The sequence below is a fragment of the Apostichopus japonicus genome, chromosome 16 (assembly GCF_037975245.1).
Source record: "Apostichopus japonicus isolate 1M-3 chromosome 16, ASM3797524v1, whole genome shotgun sequence".
Taxonomy (NCBI): Eukaryota; Metazoa; Echinodermata; class Holothuroidea; order Aspidochirotida; family Stichopodidae; genus Apostichopus; species Apostichopus japonicus.
The window spans coordinates 7,470,840-7,495,000 of record NC_092576.1 but is presented as its reverse complement, the minus strand read 5'-3'; the positions used below and the strand labels follow the sequence as shown (position 1 = coordinate 7,495,000).

The 24,161-nt window shown below is 38.3% G+C and overlaps 2 protein-coding genes across 2 annotated transcripts in view; one reads left to right on the top strand and one right to left on the bottom strand.

The window, feature by feature from the left end:
- LOC139983567 (uncharacterized) overlaps positions 1-7,585 on the bottom strand; it is a 10,796-nt gene extending 3,211 nt beyond the window's left edge. The window contains exons 1-4 of the mRNA XM_071997211.1: positions 7,411-7,585; positions 2,724-3,065; positions 2,052-2,324; positions 1,516-1,665 (exon numbers count right to left, since the gene is read on the bottom strand). Coding sequence (XP_071853312.1) covers positions 1,516-1,665; positions 2,052-2,324; positions 2,724-3,065; positions 7,411-7,459 — 814 coding nt within the window. The 5' untranslated portion in view covers positions 7,460-7,585. The remainder of the gene's footprint in view (positions 1-1,515; positions 1,666-2,051; positions 2,325-2,723; positions 3,066-7,410) is intronic.
- Positions 7,586-8,624: 1,039 nt separating this feature from the next.
- On the top strand, positions 8,625-23,733 carry LOC139983569 (TBC1 domain family member 7-like). The gene is made up of 7 exons (XM_071997214.1): positions 8,625-8,847; positions 11,963-12,043; positions 14,534-14,718; positions 18,095-18,235; positions 18,560-18,705; positions 19,844-19,973; positions 22,422-23,733. Exons 1-7 carry the CDS (start codon positions 8,742-8,744, stop codon positions 22,509-22,511), a joined length of 879 nt encoding a protein of 292 aa, XP_071853315.1. The 5' UTR covers positions 8,625-8,741; the 3' UTR covers positions 22,512-23,733.
- The last annotated feature ends 428 nt before the right edge of the window (positions 23,734-24,161 follow it).

The following is a 24,161-nucleotide window of genomic DNA, read 5'->3' as shown; positions in this document are numbered from 1 at the left end:
CATTATTGGTTTGAAATTTAATTAGTTTAATTATAACTAAAATGTATTCAAGTTCATTGGAACCAGACCGTTCACAATGTGACATTGCTGCTTAATTGGCGGACGGCCAAAAATATGTTAAAGACACGGGTTGATTTTAGTGTTGAGTGTTTTAGTGCTGGTGTAGAGAGGTTTGATTCTTTTCTTTTTGTGAAATCAAACAGTTTGATGAAATGTGTATATCGTAATTCCAATGTCAGTCTATGATTTACAGTATTGTATTAGCTATATTATATACAATGGCTATAGTGCTTACCCAGTAATGGCTCTGTCCATTACGTATGTATGTATGTAAAACGTATCATGGAAATAGTTGCAACAAACCTGTCGGTTTTGAGTGGAATGGTTCTTTACACACTACTTATATACTGTCAGCAGATTTCAGTTCCCTCTAATTAGGCTCTTCCAAAAGGAAACCAGAGCGATACATGTGTTATAAGTGTAATTGGCATACAATTTTACGTTCGTTACAAGAAACACACATCGTGGCAACTTGTGTGTGTGTTTATACATTACTATTCTAAGAATTAATTTGTCATTAGGAACAGGTCTTTGTCTTCTTATTCCAAATCAACGTTTTAATATATAGCGCGCAGCACAGACAATAACGGAAGCATAGCAGTAAAATATAAGAACTAAAGCACAGAATTTATTCCTCCGTTATAAAAAAGAAAAAAAAAGTCTGCAACCATCTCTAAGACCTGTTGCCATCAAAGCATTACGTAACTTACACAAACCTAAGTTAACGCAAACTAAATAAACATCAATACCTTCGGCATTAAAATATATCTTTAAGTTTTATTAATTGCTGATTGGATTCATGATCGTTTCCAGAAGATTCCCAAGCAGGCTATGCGGAGGCAAAGCAAAGGCTACTCTCAGACTGTAGAATGTCAAAAGACGCACGCGTGTATGGCGGGCCATCAGTCTCAAATCGTGGGGAATCGACATATACCGATTTAAATCGACATATACCAATTTCCTTAGACTTATACCAGTTTCCAGCAGCTTAAATTGTCTTCTACCAATTTAAATTGACATATCATCGATTTAAACTGGTATATGTCGATTTCAATTGACATATACCGATTTATTTTACTTATCATCGATTTAAATTGGTTTATGTTGATTTAAATCGATGATATGTCGAATTATAATGGTATATGTCGATTTAAATCGGTAGAAGTCAATTTAAGCTGCAAGAAACTGTTATATGTCGAATTAAATTGGTACATGTCGATTTAAATTGGTATATGTCGATTCCCCACGATTTGAGACTGATGGCCCGCCATAAAGTGCATGCATACTGTACCTCTGTTTTTGCCCAGGTCGATAAAAACAAACGAATGTCAAATACAAGCGCATAGTGGCGGTTATTCGACCAACACTTCCAAAGTGTCTTTCATTCTGGAAAGTATCCATCAGATAACTAATTGATCAGCCGTCTGCATGAACGGTTGAGATCTGTTTACTTACCGTTAGCACAACTTTGGCCGGCGAAAAATGGAGGACATAAGCAAGTGTCAGCGGCATCCTTTACTACTCCTCCATTTTCACATAGGCCTATTGAGTATGTGCGGGTCACACACTCATCATCTGTATTCAAATATTCACTTCTCTGACAACCTGGCAAACATGATGGAAGAGAGGTAGAATTTAAAAACATGACCTTACCTCGAAACTGCTTAGATAGAAATTGAAGACAATTTAAATTTGAATAAGAAAAAATAAAGTTAGTATTTTCCAGTTTGGTTTTGGTGTTTGCCAAGGGTAAATGACATTTCAAATAAAAAGAACAAGTGAGAGTGTAAACATTCACCATATTGTCGTATGTACCGGAAACTAAACGTATAATATATGTGAAAGAAATTCGAATTTTTAATGAATCCTTCCGTCTGTGGAGATTGCATTCAAACAATCTGTACCAACATGTTGTCTCACCGACGATATGCACTTCAATACAACTGAACGTAACCATGATTCTGTGTATTTCCAGACTGAGGTATACTTACTTGCAGCTATGACTTTGATTTGAACGAACCATCCTCTCGCACCTCGTTTCCCTCTCCGTATGGTGTAAACACCTGCATCATCGGTAGATGTTAGCTGCAATCTGGGCCCTGTGTTCACGTTTCGTTTCTTGCCTTTACACCACTGAATACTGCGACAGCCAGGAGACCAACGAACCCCGATGTTGTTATCTTGGAAATTATCAATTGGAGTTTTTGCTCCTGAGGATGCAGGCCACACAGTGTGGGTGTAAACCCCTCTGGTATCCAGTATATCTACAGAGAGGAAATATGCGATGATGAATTTTTCGTACTCTGTGCATCAAAATCAGTAGAATTTAAGTTTGATAAATGCTATGAGACGAAGTTAGAAATGTAATTTCTTCATCAACATCATAGGCTTTCGTCATCGGGATCACCGTCGTCAACAGCAGCGGCATGTGCGCCAATGCAGCCATCGCCGCTATTGGAAAATAACCGACCTTACCGTCGTCGTGAAGTTTCGGTACATACTTATCTGTTAAAAAAACAAAAGAACAATCTCTCCTTTATACAAACGTTCTTCGGGGATGAATATTACAATCGTAATACATTCTGTTGTTGTATTCTTCGGATATTTTGATGAGATGGAAAAAATTACATAAAATGATACAGCTTCAGCTTTATTTTTCTTACCAGACCTACTCCTTACAAATCCGTATCTCTCCACAACCATGGATGATCCACCTGGCGTAAACGTCGCGTCGTAAGTACCATATCGTGTACCTCTATACCTATCCGGAAGACCAACTCTCAAAAAGCAACCGAAGATCACTCCTCCTTTCTTAATCTGTCCGTCTAGAACGGTATGTGCCACTAGACCACCTTCCTTCTTGAATTGAACAGTATTATCTGCATCGTGATTGTTCGTGTGTATCGCATATAGCGTCACCGCATCTTCGGCTCGGCCTAATACAGGGCTATTCACCGCTACAAAGAAGCCCTGAGCAGGACTATAGCCTTTTGCATCAACGAAAGCTGGGAATATAAAAGTAAAGACCAATTCTTACCATTAAAATTTATAATGGAACTCATTTAACGTATCAGCGGGCAGTCTAAGGCTTTCCAAATAACAATTAACGTGTATATATGGTATACAAAAAAACTTTCTTCGGCTTACGAAGGCGCTGTGAGTGGTGCGTACGAATGCACCGCATCTTCAGCTTGTCCTCGTGCAGGAGAATTCACTACTACAGAGAAGCCTTGCTCAGGACTTGCTGCGTGAGCAAAACCTAGAAAATGTACAATAAAAATATTAAAGGATACCGTTAACTTTTATGAAGCTCCTTGTATCATAATATCGTAGGCTACAAACGTTCAAACGCACCCGTCGACAGTAGTGGTAATGTCAGCGACAAGTTCACTGTCAGCGAGAAGATCCATATTTGGCAAGCTAGACAATGGTCGTTCTTGTTGCAGAGGCCATTAACACGAACTGCGACAATACCACAAAGTTTTTTTTATGGTTACAAAATATAGCCGCACCATTGTGCATATTGGCACCTTTGATTGGTCTACATGTTGTCCTCCCCGCATCCCCCCCCCAAGAAAAAAAAACAGGTCCATTAAATGTACGGCATGTGAATGCATCACATGACTAACACAACTATATCGATATTAAAACTATTTGGGAATTGCAAGGTTCCTCTTTCGCCTGCACCGAAATATTTTGATTTGATATATATGTATATGTATATGTATATTTATCATTTATATGTATATTTGTATTTATATATATATATATATATATATATATATATTTATATATATATATATGTATATATATATATATAAATATATATATATATATGTATATATATATATATATATATATATATATATATATATACGTGTAATACAAGTACATTACAGTAATAGCCCACGCAGAAACTTTTGAACCGTGGCAACTGCACCGTAATAATTTACCCAGACAAATGGAATAACAAGGTATTTGTTATGTTGTTTTTGTTACGGGGTATTGTTACGTCGGCTACAGTCACACCCTTTCTGTACTACCCATGAACAAAAGAGACTTGTTTTGATCAATTCATAGTTGATATTTTGTTTACAACAACTCTGACTTTGACCTGCTGCACCTCTCTGGTTTTTTTTTCATTCAACGACTGTACTTGGCATTATCCCCTATACTCTGAAACAGTTGTGAGAACTTTGCGTGTTTGCGTGTTATATATACTGAGATATCACTGTGTTAATCACGATACACGTCTTCTTACCACTTAGGGCGAATACGTTGTTCTGCAACGGTTTCACTTAGGCCTATTTTGACATCGGTGTGTCTATGTCATTGCGAGACATCAGGGGTCACAGAGCCGATCATGTTTGTGTGTTTGCGGAGAGGGGTGGGTGAGGGTGGAGGTGCAAAGCACACCTGGTCACAAGTTCTGTCAAATATTCCTTAAGAATTCCCGTTCCATGAAGTGAAAGTTCCCATTTGCTACAAAAACAGTGTCCTTTGATCATGGACGCTAATTGGTGGTATACTGCTATGTATATAATATCATATATCTTGCCGGATGGTTGTGGCTTATTTCCTTGCACATTCAATTCAAAAGTCACATGCCCCACTTCCCTTACAGTATTATGCCCCACGTTTGAGGCTCTTTCAGCCGGACGGACTGCACTACGGTGTAATTCATTAAAGAAACTCTCTGGCAACGATCAGTAATAAAGGATTTCAACCACTTGAGGGGAATACCTGACAAAGCTATTTCATAACTAAGAATTTGATTAAGAATGGAATGGTCAACGGTGTCAAATGCAGCGCTCAGATCGAGAAAAAGAAGACCAGTGGTTTCTATATATATATATATATTACATATATATATATATATATGTATATATATATATTTATATATATATATATATACATATATATATATATATATATATATATTTATATATATATTTATATATATATATATATATATATATATATATCAGGGGCGCGAATTACACTCTAAGCGGAGCGCCACCATCGGTTGGCGCGCAGCGTTCACGAAAATTTCTGGTTTTGATACCCCCAGATCACCGGAAATGGCACTTCTCGGGCTTGAAAATGACCAACCAGATGTAGCCTACACCTTAGCCTGAGAACCAAGTATTTCCCAATAGTTTTTTTTTCCATCCATAACGTTTTTGAAGATTTTCACAAGTCACACATCATGTTCGACCTCATCGCATCTCCTGTGGATCATTGTTTTTGTAGGTGATTCTACGTCGCAGCCCACAACACCCGACAGCCCCACTTTTCAAGGTTTTAAGCCCATTATTTGTTTAGAATTTGAAATTTAACTCACCTCAAAACATACCCATCATGTTACAAAAAATGTCATCTATGGACAACCAATATAGAAAACCCTCCACTGAACCCCTAACAGACCGGTCAAAATTACAAGAGTAGAGGGAAGTATGATGAAGAATCATGTTGGCAAGGACATTTTCGAAACTTCAGACACAGTTAATTTATTGGTGTACAAATATTTAACCCTCTCATAACGGCTATTACGAAACTTGGTTGAAGAAAATGCCAGATATTTCCGAAACCGAACACTACACACATAGGCGTAGGAGGCGAGGGGGGGGGGGGGCTCCTACTGAAAGAAAATAAATTGCAATGATGTAGCTAAAGGAAATGAATAGTTTAAAAAATATCTCCTTGATAATTAAAATAAAGTTCTAAGCTTGGCCGACTAATTCGCCATTACTAATGTAAAAGAGAATTTGACATAATTGGACCTAATAATGCTTTTTCTCCATCTACATAAGACATTCCGTTGTTTACATTAGCATCCCGCGGTAAACTGCGCAATTTCCACGGACCGTACAGTACATGATAGCATGCAAAGTAATAACCGATGCTTGCTTATATGATATTGACATTAACATCGCGCGCGAAAAATCTAGGTTATATTTTTCGGGCAAGTCGTTACAGCCCCCCAAATCAAATTGGGTTCCTATGACTACACACATCGACAGTTTTGAGGCTGTTCATCCTGGAACCGCCATTTTCATGCTCACTGATATGATGTGATATCTGCTCTTTGCTTTACAAATTCGAACAGGCGCGTAGCGAATAATTTGCCAAGGGAGGGGCGAAGCCTGTAGGCAAACTATCTAAGCGTAGTTGGCGCGAAGCGTACAAGAAAATTTTGGCCGAAAATGCCACCCAGATCGCTGGGTATGACACTTCCCATGCCCTATAAATTGCATCTAAGCATTTTCTATTTCAAAATTAATAGCGATATCATGAAAAAATATCCTGGGGGGGGGTGCGGCGGTCGCCCCCTTCCCGAAATGCATCATGTTTCCCGACGACTCGGTCGAGTTCGACAGTTTGTTTCCAAGCACAATTGTGTAAGGCGTCCATACACACACACGCGTTATGATAGACCATATATTTGATATATATAGATACATTAGTGAGAGAGGAAAAATGGAAACGTCAAAAATGGAGTTTTCGGTGTAAGGGGTAGGGTGAGGCTCACGCCCCTTCCGAAATCCTCGATCCGTCACTGGCTATACCCGGCCATGTGTATATAATAGGGATCAGCGCTGTATTGATGTCACTGTTCCTCTTTCTCTTCCCGGTGTCTTGGCGTTTATCTTCTACTCCCTCCTTTTCTCCTTTTTCTCTCCTTTTTTTTTTCTTTTCCCTTCACTTCCTCTCCTTCTTCTCTTTTTCCCCTCTTTTTTCCATTTGTTCCAATTTTTTTTGTTCCATTTTTTCCAAATGTAGACATAAAATATCTACCAAAAAATGTTCTTACATATATTCGGAGAAGCTAATGATGTTTCGAAAGAGAATGTGAACGAGCTTTTTAAATTTGATCACGATTAATGAAATAAGTCAAAAATAAGGCATATTCAGTTGAGGAAATAACCGCAAGGTAGGTAATAATATATGTTTCATAGGGACGTAACCATTTTCTAGACACTTCACCTTATTCTTACCTTTTTGTCAAAAGAAGACATCGAAGGCAATTTGAAAATAATTTGTTTTTGTCTTCCTATCTGTCATTAGGTATAAAAACAGTTATGAACCAACTACTGAACGATAACTCTTGCAAACTGATAATTAAAGTACTCTTGACTTTTAATGTGAAGTTTGTAAAGTTGGTAAAGTGAGTGGTAAAGCGTGTTACACTCCGAAACAATAGTCTAATTCTTCCAATACTCCAGCAGCTCCTAAGAAAACAAAATTACATCAACAAAACCATAAGCAAAAAAAATAACAGTCGTCATTAAAAAATGTATAGGAATAACATAAATATTTATTCAAGATATTTTCTATTTATTAACTTACCCAAAAGGCCAAAGAAAAGAACCCCAACATAGAAAAATTTCGAAGCCATTTTTCTACCAACGACAATAACACAAATACGAAATGGATCCTCCAAAACGCCAGCAAGTACCTTAGCGATTAGAAAGAACCTGCACCTCGACTCAAACTCTTGTACGGGTGCGTGCCTCTTATACAATTTTGTTCACATGACAAGTCATGTACTATAACTCATGCGCTGTATTGAAATGCAAATCTTTCCATTCAGTGCTGGCAGTGTCAGTAACTGTAATAAGCCAGTAAGGGTTGACAAATATTTTGTGGGCGTATAATATAGCCATCAAGCATGCGTATTAACGACATGAGAAGGCATAGACGAGCCCGTTTCCTAAAATTTAATGTCGATAGCATTCCAATAACAGAAAGCCTATCATGCAATTTATTCCTATTCTACAACAAACATATAAGAAAATATTTTTGCACAATCATGGTTTGCAAAGCGTACTTCAAGCAGTCGGACAACCAATGCAAAGTCAGGATTCGTGACGGTTTTTCTTACCTTGATCTGATTGATTGTATTTTGTGCAGGCAAACAACAACAAGCTGGCGACTATTTTTCTCATTATAACCATGTACACAATAGCATCACAGCTATTCGTATAGCCTACAAAATTCCCGTGAGCATCGGCATGAAAACAGTTTCAGAAACTACTAATTTACACAATTTGATATCGATTAGTTATAACTTTAATCTTAAAAGCCTAAGCTTTTCATCCCTAATTAGGCTAATTGGTCCTAAAATCTACAAACTCTAAAATATACCACTAGTCAACCATATAGCCTATATATTATAGAAAACAAAAACACCGTCAAACTTCTTATAACGTTTTTAAAATCCCCTCGTATAAATTCGACTCTCACTCGTCGAACAATCCTCTAAAGGATTGAACTCTTTGTCCTTCCCTCTCTAACTTGTGATGGAGGGAGTAGGGGGGGGGGGGACTTTGCTCGTCATTGGCTGAAGCATTGGGTTATCCAACTAGGCTGGAAAAAGCAACATGGCACCGATTATTCTCATAATAGCAGACTGCGTATAACGACGATGACAAAGTTTTCATTGTGAAGTGCACATAAGGATGATAAGGAGACGTAATCGACGTGCGATTATTTTGCCAAAGCGCAGGGCAAGCATATCCGTTGGCGTTCCAATAACGAGGATTCTGAGTTGGGGAAAAAAATAACGCATGTTTCCTTTGTTAGAGTCAACCATCTCTAAAATGTTCCTCAGCCAATGCTGTTCAGGTAGCAAATACTACCAAACATAAAATCGAAGTTCAGACCATCAAAGTACTATTATGACAGACGGGAGAAACTTCCGCAGTCACTACTACGAAAAAGTTGGATTTCGGGGTGTTGAAGGGACAAAATCTCTACAAATAGTCCTGAAAGATGAACCAGTCGGTAATGTGTAGCGAAACTCGACCTTGCCTATTGAAGCCTGTTGTAGCTAACGACTAGGCCTAGCCTAGGCTTATTGACTAATCGTAAACAACTTTTACAGTTTTAGGAATGGGCTAACATGTGGATTAATACAACAGTGCCTTCAGCGTCGGGCATTTACATTAAATATTACCCTCCATAGGTTAGAATGCAAGACCTACACTGAGTGTAAGGTATGTAGGCCAGTGGCGGAGTGTCCATACAGTCGGGGGGGGGGGCGGATGCCCCCCCAACGGACGGACTCAAAAAAAAATTTATTCACTCTCATCTACCTATTGACATTTTTCACATTTTGTTGGCGATGACACCTATTTATTCTTCGTTTATCTGCAAATTAGCAAGGCCTGGAAAGGGTAATTTCCGGCGATCTAGGGAGTATCTTTCCTCAAAAAATTTCTGTACGCTGCGCGCCAACCTGTGGTGGCGCTCCGCTAGGAAAGTGTCGAAAGCGCCCCTACAGACCATTCGCGACCCCTCTGACCAATACCTCTAACTCTGCCACTGAGGTAGGCCTATGCTTAATGTTAGAGTTAGGCCTAGACCATAACTTACATTATCATCTAAGTTAAAGGTCTGCTGTATAGACCCCAACTGTGACAAACTATCGAGTATAAGGGAAAAGTTTCCTGAGATTACGGAATCGACCTTCCTTGGTTGTAAAATTACCTCTTTTAACCTTTCGTCTGCAACGCCTGCCACATATCACAGAGTGTTAGCTCAGTGGTTAACGCCGGTGCCTTCCAATCATAAGGTCCCCAGTTTGAGTCACTCCAAGATTAATGTGTGTCGTCCAGTTACAGAGTTGTTGGAAATTGACAATTCATAATCATGGATGTTAAATATTAATCTAAGAGACTGACTTTGGTCAGCTTGCGGCTTCGATAAGCCAATGAGGCTTCTTCGTGAGTTCCTGCTTGCAGGAGGATCTAAAGTACATACATATTTTTCTTGCAGGAGGGTCTTTGTGTGAATGCTGTATGATTAATTACACTGTAGACATGAACATATTTCCACAGTGTTTACACAAAGAGCCTAGGCCTAATAGTGTGAAGAAGCTATGCAGGCTAACTGTAAAGCCTGAAATCAAACTGTGGCAGGTACAGTATATTACATAATCACAACATTTTCTTTGAGCTATAGCATGCCATTAAAGCAGATCTTTCAGCTCAAGTACCTGGAACATTGTACAGTAGTGCATCAGAAGGGTAATCTTCCATAATTGCCACACACAAATTATCCAAATCACCCAACTTAGGATCCCATATTGACTCCAGAGCCAACATGGGCCTAGGTCTAACGAGTAACACAATTGCTAGTAGTCATTGTAAGCTTTGGATAGAAAATAAAGATTCCCAGACCTGCATGTCCTTAATCTCCTAACAGAAGTGATATCTAGGTCTCTAGATACTCAGCGCCAGGGATATTGGTCAATTGCTCGTCGATTGCATGCAAAATCCGCTCTATTGCACTCTATGAAATAGAACCATGTGTTATACTTTTTTGATAGCACTTTTTTCAGCGGTAAGAGAGCAGAGAAACCTGTCTGTTCAAAACAATCTGTTGCATGAGTGCATTTTACATCCAATTATATATCCAAATTTGAAGGTGTTGTATAAAACAAATAATGAATGGTTTCCATTCGTGCAATAGTGCAAATATTTAATTCGTTGAAAGATGTAATTTGTTCCATGGATTCAACTCGGCTGCGCCTCGTTGAATGGAACATTCCATCTTTCAACTCATGAAATATTTGCACTATTGCACTCATAAGCATTCATTATTTGTTGTATACCATTATGATTTTGGTCTTGCAGTTTGTAACAGATGTTACAAGTCTAATTGACCCAACATCTGACGGTGGCTAACCACTGTTTACTGAGCTGAATGAGATGAGAGTTTTGTAAGAGTATTGATTCAAGTATTGCACCAATATCAGCTTTCCTGGTACTTTGATTATCTAGATTTCAACATCAGACTTGTAATGTTGTTGAGATTAGTAATTTACTAATCTCATGCAGTATATACCGAGATTAAGAAAAAATCCTAAATTTGAAATGTCAATGATTATGTTAATTAATTATGCTAAATGTCATCACGACCTAATAAGAACATTAAAGATGAGGCAAAGCCTAGTCAGAACATACATGTGACATCTTCATCAGCTTCACATTTTTGTATATAATTTCATACTGATTCTTAGGAAGAGAAGCAACCAAATGGTATAATACCCTAGAACAGATATTATGAACACTCCAATGGTATGCATTATACTTCACACTACCCAAGACCATCTGTGCAGAGCTCTGTCGGGAGCTTCCGAATTATTTTTGAGTTTTGACCGGTTTAAACCTAGTTTTGACCGGTTTAAACCAGGTTTAAACCGCTTTGTGGTCAAAACAGGTTTTGACCGGTCAAAACCCAACCCTGGTTTTCATTGGCAAATTCTTTACAGTACTGAAAAATGACAAATTCTGAATCATTACAAACTTATCATATACAGTAGTAACCATTATGGAATATACAGGGCTTTATGTATTTAATAATGTAAATTGTGTAATATTTTCTTAACAGAGACTACAGTAGGACAAATGTTATGCAAAATTGGGAAACTGCTATACAAGTGCACATATAGATAGTAGATTCTGGCAGTAGATTAGAGGGGTGGGGGGGGGGGAGAAAAGAGCTTAGAGCCATCAATAATGAGCACAAATTTCAACACTTAACTGATACTCCCTGCGCTCAATTCCAGACTTGAGTTAGTATTACCTCTGATGTACTTTTCTCGGGCTCCAAGGCTCTTGAACAGAAATCGAGAATAGTTAACCCCACAACAGCCGGAGCAAAGGTATGAAGATTTTGAGGATCATGCAAGCTTTTCACAGGCGAACAAAGTTACCTTACAGTAGCTCTTACTGTATAAAAAGTGGTAACATTTGGGAAACAATACAAGTATACATGAGTGTTGGGTGGCACCCTTTGACATGTTCAGAACTCTAAAGTGCCATAACATTTATGATTTGTTGCATTGAGGATTACTTTCTAGTATCAATTTGTTTTTTTCCCCATAAATCTGCAGATCTTGAGAAGTTGGAAGTATTTTGTGTCCGATTTCCAGTACCTGTGGTTTACCGTCCTTTGGTGTGGAAGTTATTGCTGAGTACGTTCAAATTAAGTTTTTAAAGTACATTTAAGCATTAACTAAATAGTAGTAATTTGAAGATGAAAAAAAGGTTCCAAATATCTGTTTGGTGCAAAACTGTGTCTCAGGATGATGATAACTGCCCATTTTAAAAAAGATTCCTCGATTAATAAATAAGATTAAGAAATAATGATAATAATAGTGATAATGCTGGTGCTAATAATAAATAATGATTATGCTAATAATTAATAAATAAGAAGTAAGATTCGACTGAATGATTTGTTTTTCAACATGACTGTTCACTGCACTTCTGTAGAAATTTTACTTGCTTGATGAGTGATGCAGGGATGGTCAGAATAACAACTCTATACATGTATTTGATACAGACTGGGTTTCTCAATGACCACTGTAAATGTATTTGATACAGACTGGGTTTCTGGATGACCACTATACATGTATTTGATACAGACTGGGTTTCTCAATGACCACTGTACATGTATTTGATACAGACTGGGTTTCTGGATGACCACTGTAAATGTATTTGATACAGACTGGGTTTCTGGATGACCACTGTACATGTATTTGATACAGACTGGGTTTCTGGATGACCGCTGTACATGTATTTGATACAGACTGGGTTTCTGGATGACCGCTGTACATGTATTTGATACAGACTGGGTTTCTCAATGACCACTGTACATGTATTTGATACAGACTGGGTTTCTGGATGACCACTATACATGTATTTGATACAGACTGGGTTTCTGGATGACCACTGTACATGTATTTGATACAGACTGGGTTTCTGGATGACCACTGTACATGAATTTGATACAGAATGGGTTTCTCAATGACCACTGTACATTATATTTGATACAGACTGGGTTTCTCAATGACCACTGTACATTATATTTGATACAGACTGGGTTTCTCAATGACCACTGTACATGTATTTGATACAGACTGGGTTTCTCAATGACCACTGTACATGTATTTGATACAGACAGGGTTTCTCAATGACCACTGTACATGTATTTGATACAGACTGGGTTTCTCAATGACCACTGTACATGTATTTGATACAGACTGGGTTTCTGGATGACCACTGTACATGTATTTAATAAAAACTGGGTTTCTGGATGACCACTGTACATGTATTTGATACAGACTGGGTTTCTCAATGACCACTGTACATGTATTTGATACAGACTGGGTTTCTGGATGACCACTGTACATGTATTTGATACAGACTGGGTTTCTGGATGACCACTATACATGTATTTGATACAGACTGGGTTTCTGGATGACCACTGTACATGTATTTGATACAGACTGGGTTTCTGGATGACCACTGTACATGTATTTGATACAGACTGGGTTTCTGGATGACCACTGTTCATGTATTTGATACAGACTGGGATTCTGGATGACCACTGTACATGTATTTGATACAGAATGGGTTTCTCGATGACCACTGTACATGTATTTGATATAGACTGGGTTTCTGGATGACCACTGTACATGTATTTGATACAGACTGGGTTTCTGGATGACCACTGTACATGTATTTAATAAAAACTGGGTTTCTGGATGACCACTGTACATGTATTTGATACAGACTGGGTTTCTGGATGACCACTGTACATGTATTTGATACAGACTGGGTTTCTGGATGACCACTGTTCATGTATTTGATACAGACTGGGATTCTGGATGACCACTGTACATGTATTTGATACAGAATGGGTTTCTCAATGACCACTGTACATGTATTTGATATAGACTGGGTTTCTGGATGACCACTGTACATGTATTTGATACAGACTGGGTTTCTGGATGACCACTGTACATGTATTTAATAAAAACTGGGTTTCTGGATGACCACTGTACATGTATTTGATACAGACTGGGTTTCTCAATGACCACTGTACATGTATTTGATACAGACTGGGTTTCTGGATGACCACTGTACATGTATTTGAGACAGACTGGGTTTCTGGATGACCACATCTACATGCCAACAATACAGACTGAGTTTCAGAGTAGCTTCAGAATCTTTAAATGAGCATATGTTTTCTCCTAGTAGTACTGACTAACTTTCTGACTGAGTGATGTCCATACTTTGCTTGTCCATTGGTCATTGGTGTCATTTCATGTAAACATCTAATAATAATAATCAGCAGTTATGTTTACAACGCTTAAGCGACCACAAGTGTGGGAGAAACGCACAAGGGCTCATGGATCGCAACTTTGGGTGGCTTCAATTCAACATTTTAACTTAGATTTGGAATCTTTTCTATTTAGAAAGTCATTTCATATGGGAAAACAGTAGATTGCTCTTGGATGAAAAATCCACCTTACTATGAACCAGGTGGGCATGGAACCTGGAACCTCCTGATTGCTAAGCCACGCTGCTTCAAATGCAACCACCTTTATCCACTCGATCACAGCACCTGGGTGTATTTATGATCATCTTATTCATAATATCAAATATCCCTCCCCTTGCAGGAATTTTACCCCCTCATTACTCGACTCATGAATATGTATGGGAACAAAGACAAGAGCAATATACCGATGTCCACCATTCTCTTACGGTCATGTCAATCATTAATGAGGACACGCCCTTAAATATGGTCTTCATGAAGATGTTCTTGCTGGAGGAAGGTGATCTCCCACTGGAAGATGAAAAAGTGGTAAGATTTGCAATTTAACCCTTTGCTCCTCTCTATTAGGAATGAAACAATTTTTTATTTCAATGTTTTGCCTCAAAAGCCATTAAGCTTCATGGCTACAGCATCCTGTGAGAGGTGCACTGTGAAAAATAAGAAATATGTCCTACCTGTCAAAACGTTTAGAGTCCATCCGTGTTGGTTGTTGATGAGTAGAAGCTTCGCCTGTGAACTATGACAGGGGATTACCAAAAAAACAATAGAAGCTGAAAGCAGAATACTGTATGGTTTCCTTGAAAGTTGGTATTGGAAAAACTAAATCTGAGAGGCTACAGAATATTGAGTAGAGTAAAATAGTATACAAATAATGAATGGTTATGAGTGCAATAGTGCAAATATTTCATGAGTTGAAAGATGGAATGTTCCATTCAACTAGGCGCAGCCGAGTTGAATGGAACAAATTACATCTTTCAACGAATGAAATATTTGCACTATTGCACGAATGGAAACCATTCATTATTTGTTTTATACAACACCTTCAAATTTGGATATAATTGGATGTAAAATGCACTCATGCAACAGATTGTTTTGAACAGACAGGTTTCTCTGCTCTCTTACCATTGAAAAAAGTGCTATCAAAAAAGTATAACGCATGGTTCTATCATCATAGCGTGCAATAGAGCGGATTTTGCATACAATCGACGAGCAATTGACCAATCAAATGGCCGGAATATAATTAGGTGTTGTATAATAAGTGATAAACCAACACTAAGTAAATGAGCAGAAAGGGACTTAACAGAAATGGAAACTGGAGTATCTCAGTACTGTACTTTGTGCTGCCATGTCAGTACTTAGTCTTTGGCCAAGTCATTTGTAATTCCCTTTTTCTCGTGTGCGAACTGTACATGCCTCAGAGTCCGTTTCTGCCTACCACGAATGTGCTTGCCCACAATATCTTACATGCCCGAGGATCTGTCCGGTACAAACGTCTTGGACATTTCTCCAAAAAGGGGGCGTGAACTTATGCAAACCACAAAATCTTTATTCATATTATTATTAGTACGAATTTGCGTGTCATGTGAGATCATGTTTCTTTCACAGCAATTAGTGACTGTCTCGCAGTGTACAAATCAATCTAAGGCCAAGTGATTGCTCACTGCGGGAGGCAGTGCCTGAATAAACATTTTGGGGGGGAAGTGGCCCAATTGCCAAACATGGTTGGCTTCTTCGCTTTTCCGAAGCAAATCTTCCAAAATCAAAGGAATACATAAGATGGCTTGGGAGAAATGTGCAAGACACTAGTATTAATATAAAGGGTTGCCCCAGGTGTTCTCTGGGCAGTACAGCTCAGAGCAAATCCAGGGGAAAATAGCTTTGTGGAAAAAGAAAGGTACACTAAGCTGTTCATACCAGGGAGTTGTTTCCATAACAACTCCCTGTCCATACTAGGGTCTTATATTCAGCAACCGTGTGCGTAGCAATAATTATAAAAAAAAAAACGCATATTGGGAAAATAAACTAAAACAAAGATTTTTCACCAGACGACCCTGAGTGCTGCCAACATGGACAAATTTGATTAGCTTGTTTGTGACATACCCGTATGGTTGGTGTATCCTTCTCCCGTGTGGTGTAAACATTTTATTTTAGAAGGCGCTCGTACGCTTGCATCACTGGAGTTCCTTTATACAGGAACGCTATAAAGGAACTCTATAATTCATAGAGATATAAGAAGGACAGGGCAGAAAAGAAAACGTTACACATTGCGAATGCGACCTTTTTTTCTTTTCAAGTGTATTTTTAAGGTTGGATGATAACCTTTAATGTTGTACATTTTCTTTGTATATTTCAAAGCAAATATTAAGGTTAGTTTTGGGTAAATTTGTTATCTGCTCCAGAAATACTGTAACAATATTGTTTGTTACATTTGAAAAAGGAACAAGTAAGGCTAAATTCAAATGAAAAGTAAATTGAACTTTGTTTACAATTCATATTTAGTTCTTCAAATGATTAAAAACTAGATAAAATAATATCTGGGTGACGACAAGCTGCAGGCCTTATTTATTATATTAGTAACTCTCATTAACCGACTTAAAACAAGGTGCCTTAATTGGATTAATTGCAATCTAATTTTGAATACTCTGAAGGTTTTGCTAACAATCTTAATGAGTGGAAGTACGGCTGCTTAATTAATAAAGTTTTACAAAAAGAGAATCACTTTCTTTCCATCTTTAATGTGTAAAGTTAGATGACCATGGACAGTTACAGAGCTCCCAACTGACCCGCATTTCGCGGGTTGGACCCGCATTCTAACACCCAAACCCGCTGACCCGCGCAAGCGTCCGAGAAACCCGCATTGTAATTGTCAAGTATACATAAAAAAATTTGCACCAAATTTTGACTTAGCAACCATCATTTCTTTAGCATTTAGCATAATAGAGTATAACACCTCCTTTACAGCATCATTTGAACCTCAAAATAGCCTATATTTCTTTTCATTGGGGCGAGCAGCGAACATTTTCATGCCACGGGAAAGAATGAATTATCACCTACTATTCAATTTATTGATGTTACACACATATTAAATGCATATTTCTCAGAAAATTTTGGGTGACAAAAGCCTTTCTAAGTGCCACCATTTTACATGTAGGCATCACCAGGATTCCCCTTATACCTGTCCCCCACGACGGCGATTTGTGACATGGACCAGCATTTGCCTTCTCAAGAGTTGGGAGCTATGCAGTTATATTATGTGGACTGATTCCATGTGATAAAACTCTGGTTGGTGAAAAGTGTAAAAGTGCCTTTGCTTGATCAGTTGATACTACCATGTATGGAACCACTGACTTGTACGTTCTGGTCAATTCATGGAATAATTTAGCAGACAACTACCGTACCAAACAAGCCTCAATTTTCATGGATACTGCACCTGGTACGAAGGGCCTTTTTTTTTATGCCCAAAGGTAACACATTGTATAAGTTATCTAACATCTTTACATCTCGTAGATTTGATTCGTCTGTTCCTCATCTTTCCTCGATACACTCTGTTTAATTTCTTTCTTTTATATGTTTTTATTTTGTGATCCAAGGGATTGCAGGTTCGAGGCTTGACCAGATCATTGTGTCGTGTTCTTGGGCAAGGCACTTTATCTCCATTGCCTCTCTCCACCCAGGTGTACAAATGGGTACCTGTGAGATAAACTGTCAACTGGGCGCTGTTTAGCTGCTGCCATGTGGATGGATTGGTCTCTATATGTTTTGACAGGTTATCGTTGACCAGGGTAATATTGTGATGCGCCTTGAGCGCCGAAGTTATCGGTGGATATGTCTGCGCTTTATAAATCTACAATAATATTATTATTATTATAATTATTTTTCTCCCATTTCTTTGCTCTTACTTAAGCCGATTAACGATTCCCAAAAGGCATTCATCGAAATGGCTTCTGCAGTCATGAATATGTATGACGGTAATGATGTAGACTGCTATTGGATCACATCTCAGTTTTACAAACTCTGGATGAAGTACAACAACGTACAGTCCATGGTGAGTGAGTTTCACATCCTCCCCACACCATACTCCCCCCCCCCACCCTCCCCCCTTGTGTACAGTACATCTATATAAAACTTGAACAGTCAAAACTTCTTCAATGTTGTTTAAAAGCTGTGAAATATTTATATTTACTAAAAGTACTCAATTGTGGGGGTACACCCCTAACGTTAGACCCCTCCCCTGGACGACTTAACATCATAGCCCCCCTCTCCCTCTAGGTCACCTAGATTTATCATGTGTACATATGTTTCAATGTCTCTTAATTTCAAATGCATCGTAACAAAGCGTTTTTATCCTTTCATATAAATTCACCGTCAGCCTGGAATCTTTCAAGCAATCCTTAAGAAAGAAGACTCGGAGCTCCACGGCCATCTCGACAAGATTCGAGTTCTGTCGAGGCTTCCTTACAATTCCTGGTTCCTAAGTGTTTTCTCCAGTGTGTTCCCTGCTGAGGTCCTCGCAAGGTATGATCATTTGCAGGGGGGGTGGTTGTAGCCTCGCACTCGGTATAATGCATAGCGTATCCTTTTACGTAAGGGAACGTAGGCAAATCTAGTCTGCGCCCTGCGGGGCCATAACTGCACAATGACCCCTTTACACTTTGTGCACACACCGTAAAATGAGCTCCCTAGCCCTGCAGAAGTCCTATGCAGAATGGGAGGAGCTTAAAGATATGAATGAGTAACTCTCCAAAGTAACTTGGATGATCCTGGCACCAGCGTTGCTACATTCTTTTGTTCTGCAGACAATACACTTTATCGTGGGAAAATTGTGCCGATCTTTTGTATAGTTTATCTTTGCTCCAACGGTTACCTTTACAGTATTTAAACACAGACTGATAAATGATGTTTCAATGTTTCATTTTGATCTTCTTATTTTCATGTTCACATGTAAATTATAATAAACCCGAACAAACTTCCATCCCATTCGCACTCACAAAGAAATCAAACAGGAAAGAAGAAGGAATAGAAAATATATGCCTTCATTTGCAATATCGACCTTATGATACATTACTACCAAGTTCATACTGTAAATTCCATTTGTTTTATTAACATTGTTTTAAACAAAATTCTTTCAAAAATGCCAGACTGTGCTCTGGGACCGGTTTGGCGATAGCTACGTGTCAGCTAGCTGAAGACAAAATTTACGAGTTTATACAGTACTTCAACGGAAATGCACAAACTGTATGCGTATCCTTTAAAGTACTACTAGAGACTCATGTGGCCACAAGTAAGAGAAAAGTAAAATAAATCAATTCCCAGAGAATGATGTTACGCTGAGTATAAAAGTCGTCGGTGACCACTCCACTGCAAAAGGTTAATGAAAGATAAGTTACAGTAAAGAGTGGTATTAGCATGAGAATCAGATAAAGGTTAGGAACTATTTGTACTGTCAGTACGAGTGCTTTGAAGCATGATTTGAGAGGACAGTATAGAGTTGTATTAGCATTAGAATCTGAGAAAGGTTAGGAACTGTTTGTACTGTCAGTATGAGTGCTTTGAAGCATGATATTAGAGAACAGTATCGAGTGGTATTAGCACTAGAATCAGATAAAGGTTAGGAACTAATGTCTATTTCATCCTTTCTTTGATCATCTCTCAGAATTTGGGATCGTTTGATTGGAGGTGCCTGCAAGCTTGTACTCTACCTTGCTCTGACATTGGTCAAGTCACATCGTAAAATGATCCTGAGCTACCAGACATTGGAACAGATAGAACAGCTCCTTGCTAAAGTAAGTAAAAACATATAAAGGATGAGATTACAGATAATTATGAATAACGTTACAATGGTTTTAAAGTGGTCGAAATTATAGAATTAAAAAATATATATATGAAAATAATATTACCAGACATTGGACCAGATAGAATAGCTACTTGATATAGTAAGTTAATACATATAAAGGATGAGATTTCAGATAATTCTGAATAACGTAACAATGGTTTTAAAGTGGTCGAAATTATAGAATTAAAAAAAATATTTATGAAAATAAAATTACCAGACATTGGACCAGATAGAACAGCTCCTTGCTAAAGTAGGTTAATACATATAAAGGATGAGATTACAGAAAATTGCAAAGGAAGTTACAACTGTTTTAAGTGTCCGAAATTATAACAATTCATGTGCTCGACAACTGCCCGAAAACATGATATGCCTAGGCCCTTCATATTTATGTTCTTTTTTCCATTACAAAATGCTGATACAGAATTACGTGATCTGGACACAAACCAATTATAGCTCATGTCTGTGAGAAAGTAAAAAATATGAACTTACACTATTCACTCTCTTAGTCCCCTTCACACAGAAATTTCTACTTTGGTTTAATTCCTTGACCAGAGGTTGATAAAAATTTGCAGAAGCTGCAAAATACTAAAAAAGCAATTTGGTGTCATTAAAACCTCATGATTCCAGTACGAAATATGTAGTCCGAAAACTACAGTATCATTCTCAACAAAGAAGAAAATATGTCATTGAATCTGGATTGAGTTGTACAATCATTAACTCCAACCAATAGATGGAAATATTTTCTGATAGTTGAAAACTCATCTTCAATATCTTGTATTAACCAAATATCACAGCTAAATTGTAGAAGGAAAACCATATCTTTGTCCCACAAACTGCTATGAGGTTTTGATGTTGAGCTGAAGATTCAAATACATTCCAGCATTGTTGTTTAAAAATCAACTCCAGCCACCAAAATATACCTATAAGCCTAACTCAGGGGCGTCGGAGCCGGTACGGCAGGTCTGGCGAACGCTGGACCAATATTCACGGCGCCAAAAAAAAAATAAAAAATGTAGGACTAAAAAGAAAGAAAATGGCCAAAAATAATCTGGGAAGTATATTTTTAGCGAAATTAGCAAAGATTGACCTACCAAACGTCCCCCCGATAATTATGATAGATGGCCACACTCTGTTCTGCCGTACCAATCCCAAATAGCTTCCGACGCCCCTGTAACTAAGTTCCTTCAGGGCAAGCAGAGAAAATGATATAAAATGATTGAAATTGGTTGCGAACTAAATGAGTTGAGAGATAAGTGCAGGAAGAAATGGAATGACGGTCTAGACATGACATCATTCCAAAATATGTGTAAACTAACGTTGGTTTTTTTGGCCATTCGAAAATGAGGCCATTTGCCTTCATGACAATACAGTATGTCTACTATTGATATGCCTGAGCATCATCCATGCCAAGATCAAATCAGTTAATTCGGCGAGGGAAAGGGTTGTTTTGTTTGTGAAGAATCTTCCACCCATCGATAAGGAAGATTCACTGCCTTGCATCTTAATTCCTATCTCTTTGGAAGGAAGTTATTTAGCAAGGGAAAACCTGACTGGGAAATTATCAAGAAACTTGAAAGGAGCCAATGCATTCTGAATGATATCCCTTATTCAAGCAATATCACAGCAATCCCAAGGGTTTTTGACTAGCTGTTGTCTTTTTTACTAAGATTTTGTTTGAACATCTCCCAAAGCATGACTTGAATTTAATTGGCAAATCTTGAGTTGCTCATTTCGTTAAGCTAAGTGGAAGAGGTTTTATTTTGGAAGGGGGGGGGGGGAAGAGTCTGTCCTTGTTGCCCATCCCCATCCCTTCTCTGGCCCTTTTTCCTGATCTGGTCTGGACATTACAGTGTGATCACCACAGTCCCACAGTGTGTTCCCTTTAACAGGCATGAGACTCTTCCGCGGAAACGCGGATTTCCGATTTTTCTTTTTTTCATTTTCGCGTTTTTTATCGTAATTCGCGTTTTTTATTATTTTTTATTAATTTTTTTATTTATTTTTTTATTTAACTTTTTTTTTTATTTAATTTTTTTTTTTTTTTTCCCGAACATGCTGGACTGTGAAGGGAAGGAACACCGAATTTGACCATTGGTGGAATCAAGTAGCACAAAGCAAGCAAAAAAGCCTTTTTTTGGTTCAAAATAGCTAATGGATAAATTATACAAGCAGAAATTCCACACTTTTTTGGCGAGTTACGTGATGTGATAGATTCCATCTAGAGTCCACCATTTTGCATCTAAGCCCTCCTTACCTGACAAAAAATTTCTAAAGGGGAGGGGGACACCCCCTCCCCTTAAACCCCTCCCCCAGGACAGCGATCAATAAATTTCAGATTTTTTTTCTCCGGCTCAGTCTCATTCCTGCTTTAAAACTGTTTTGTTTCCTTTCCCACTAGATGCAACCTGATAGAGCTGACAGTATTATAACAGAAGCAATCGAAATCTGGGAGAAATGCGGCAGTCAGTTACGGCCAGAAGTAACTTGAAGAAGGCATAGGCACTGATGTAGAGCTTAGACATGAGATATACAGCTGGCAACGTTAGATCTGGACTGTTTGTGTAACGCTCTACCAACAAAGCACAGTGATATTCTTGGAAAGATTTCCATTATGTAGTAGACATACCAAAATGGGGAAACTGTGCATAAAAGCTTCCCAGAGGAGACCCAGACAAACCCAATGTCTTGAGGTTCCCAGCCAGCAATGATGCAATTCTTGTGGCCTATACTGTATGTCGGATGTAAGAAAATTGATCATTCTGCTGTAGCAGACTACCGACAAAACAAAATGCTATCAAGGCATGGCTTTAACGAGACTCTAGATTCGAAGACACCGAAGATTAAAGGGTTTAGCTGATGTTGACAATAACAACACATGATGCAAATTTGTGGGTCATTTAAAGGCATTGAAGACTCGCCCCAAACCGGGTGTGGCCATCTGAAAAAGTTAGAACTTTCTGTTGCTTGCAAGTGAACTTTTGTGCATGTCGCTACAAAATGCAGACAGTAATGAAACGTGATACCTTGTTATCTTTAGCTGGACCTGAGATGTCCATCGCTGTATTGTTTGTATACTGTGTTGTGGGTATTGACCGCAGCTGTGTGTACTGACTGTTCACTAGTGTCTAATTACCGACGGTAACAAGCTGTGTGTGTATTTTCTGGGATCGATGGTGGTGTTTAACACTTCTGTTACACCTCATTCGAAACTAGGTCAGATTACCGGCATTAGACGTTTCTTTTTGCGCGAGTCTTCACTCCCTTTAACACTTGGATGAAGACACACTGATAGGACAAAGGGCATTAGTTCAGAGTTGAATGAGACGGGCTGAGACGGTTATTCATGCCATAAATTGACTCTGGCATGTATAAGACTGGACCTGACCTAACACTGGACTCAATTTGAGTCAATTTGACATGATGAGGCATGGGACATACACCATCTAACAAACCATGCATAGCAACTCAGGGTAAACCACGGGTAACATGAAAATACGAAAGACTGTTGAATGGAGAGTCATGTTTTACACCAAACACTGGTGCAAGGCTTACATCATTATCAACTACCCTCACATTAGTTCTGATAGACGACTCTTTCTTTTGTAGTCGATTTATCGTACAGCTCTTCTCGCGATTACTCGTTTACAGTTATGACGTCATCATTGTTTTTATATTGCAGAAATACAGTCATAAGTTCATAACAAATCTTTCTCCATGGTGCACTGTATTCATTTGTTCTTCCGTGCCTTAACGCGTGGTGTCTAAATTGTGTTGAAACATCTACCAAACCAAATTGTGAACAACTTCCAATCTACGACATTTCTTAAAATCATTCCTTGTAAATCAAAAACTATCGAATGAATACACTAGGGTACTACAACTATACTATCACTAATAAAGACGAACGAGCAAACAATGAATAGATGTAACATATTGTAGTGGGCTGATGATTAGTATGCAGGAGTTTTCTGTAGAAGGACGTACAACGTTCTAGGTTAGGCTCTAGCCTAGCGCGACAGCAGGCATATAGTTTGCACATTGAAATTAACTACACTGCAATCACACTCGATCAGACATCCGATAAATGTGAACCAGGCCAGTAAATAAGTAACTGTTAACATGTTTGAGTGTATGCTAA

What these genes read in the sequence shown, in the direction of transcription:
- LOC139983569 (XM_071997214.1), top strand. Translation starts at nt 8,742, where the DNA reads ATGACAGACGGGAGAAACTTCCGCAGTCACTACTACGAAAAAGTTGGA. An exon ending in ACAACAACGTACAGTCCATG is followed by an intron (nt 18,236 to 18,559) that starts GTGAGTGAGTTT and finishes ATTCACCGTCAG; the next exon opens with CCTGGAATCTTTCAAGCAAT. An exon ending in CCTGCTGAGGTCCTCGCAAG is followed by an intron (nt 18,706 to 19,843) that starts GTATGATCATTT and finishes ATCATCTCTCAG; the next exon opens with AATTTGGGATCGTTTGATTG.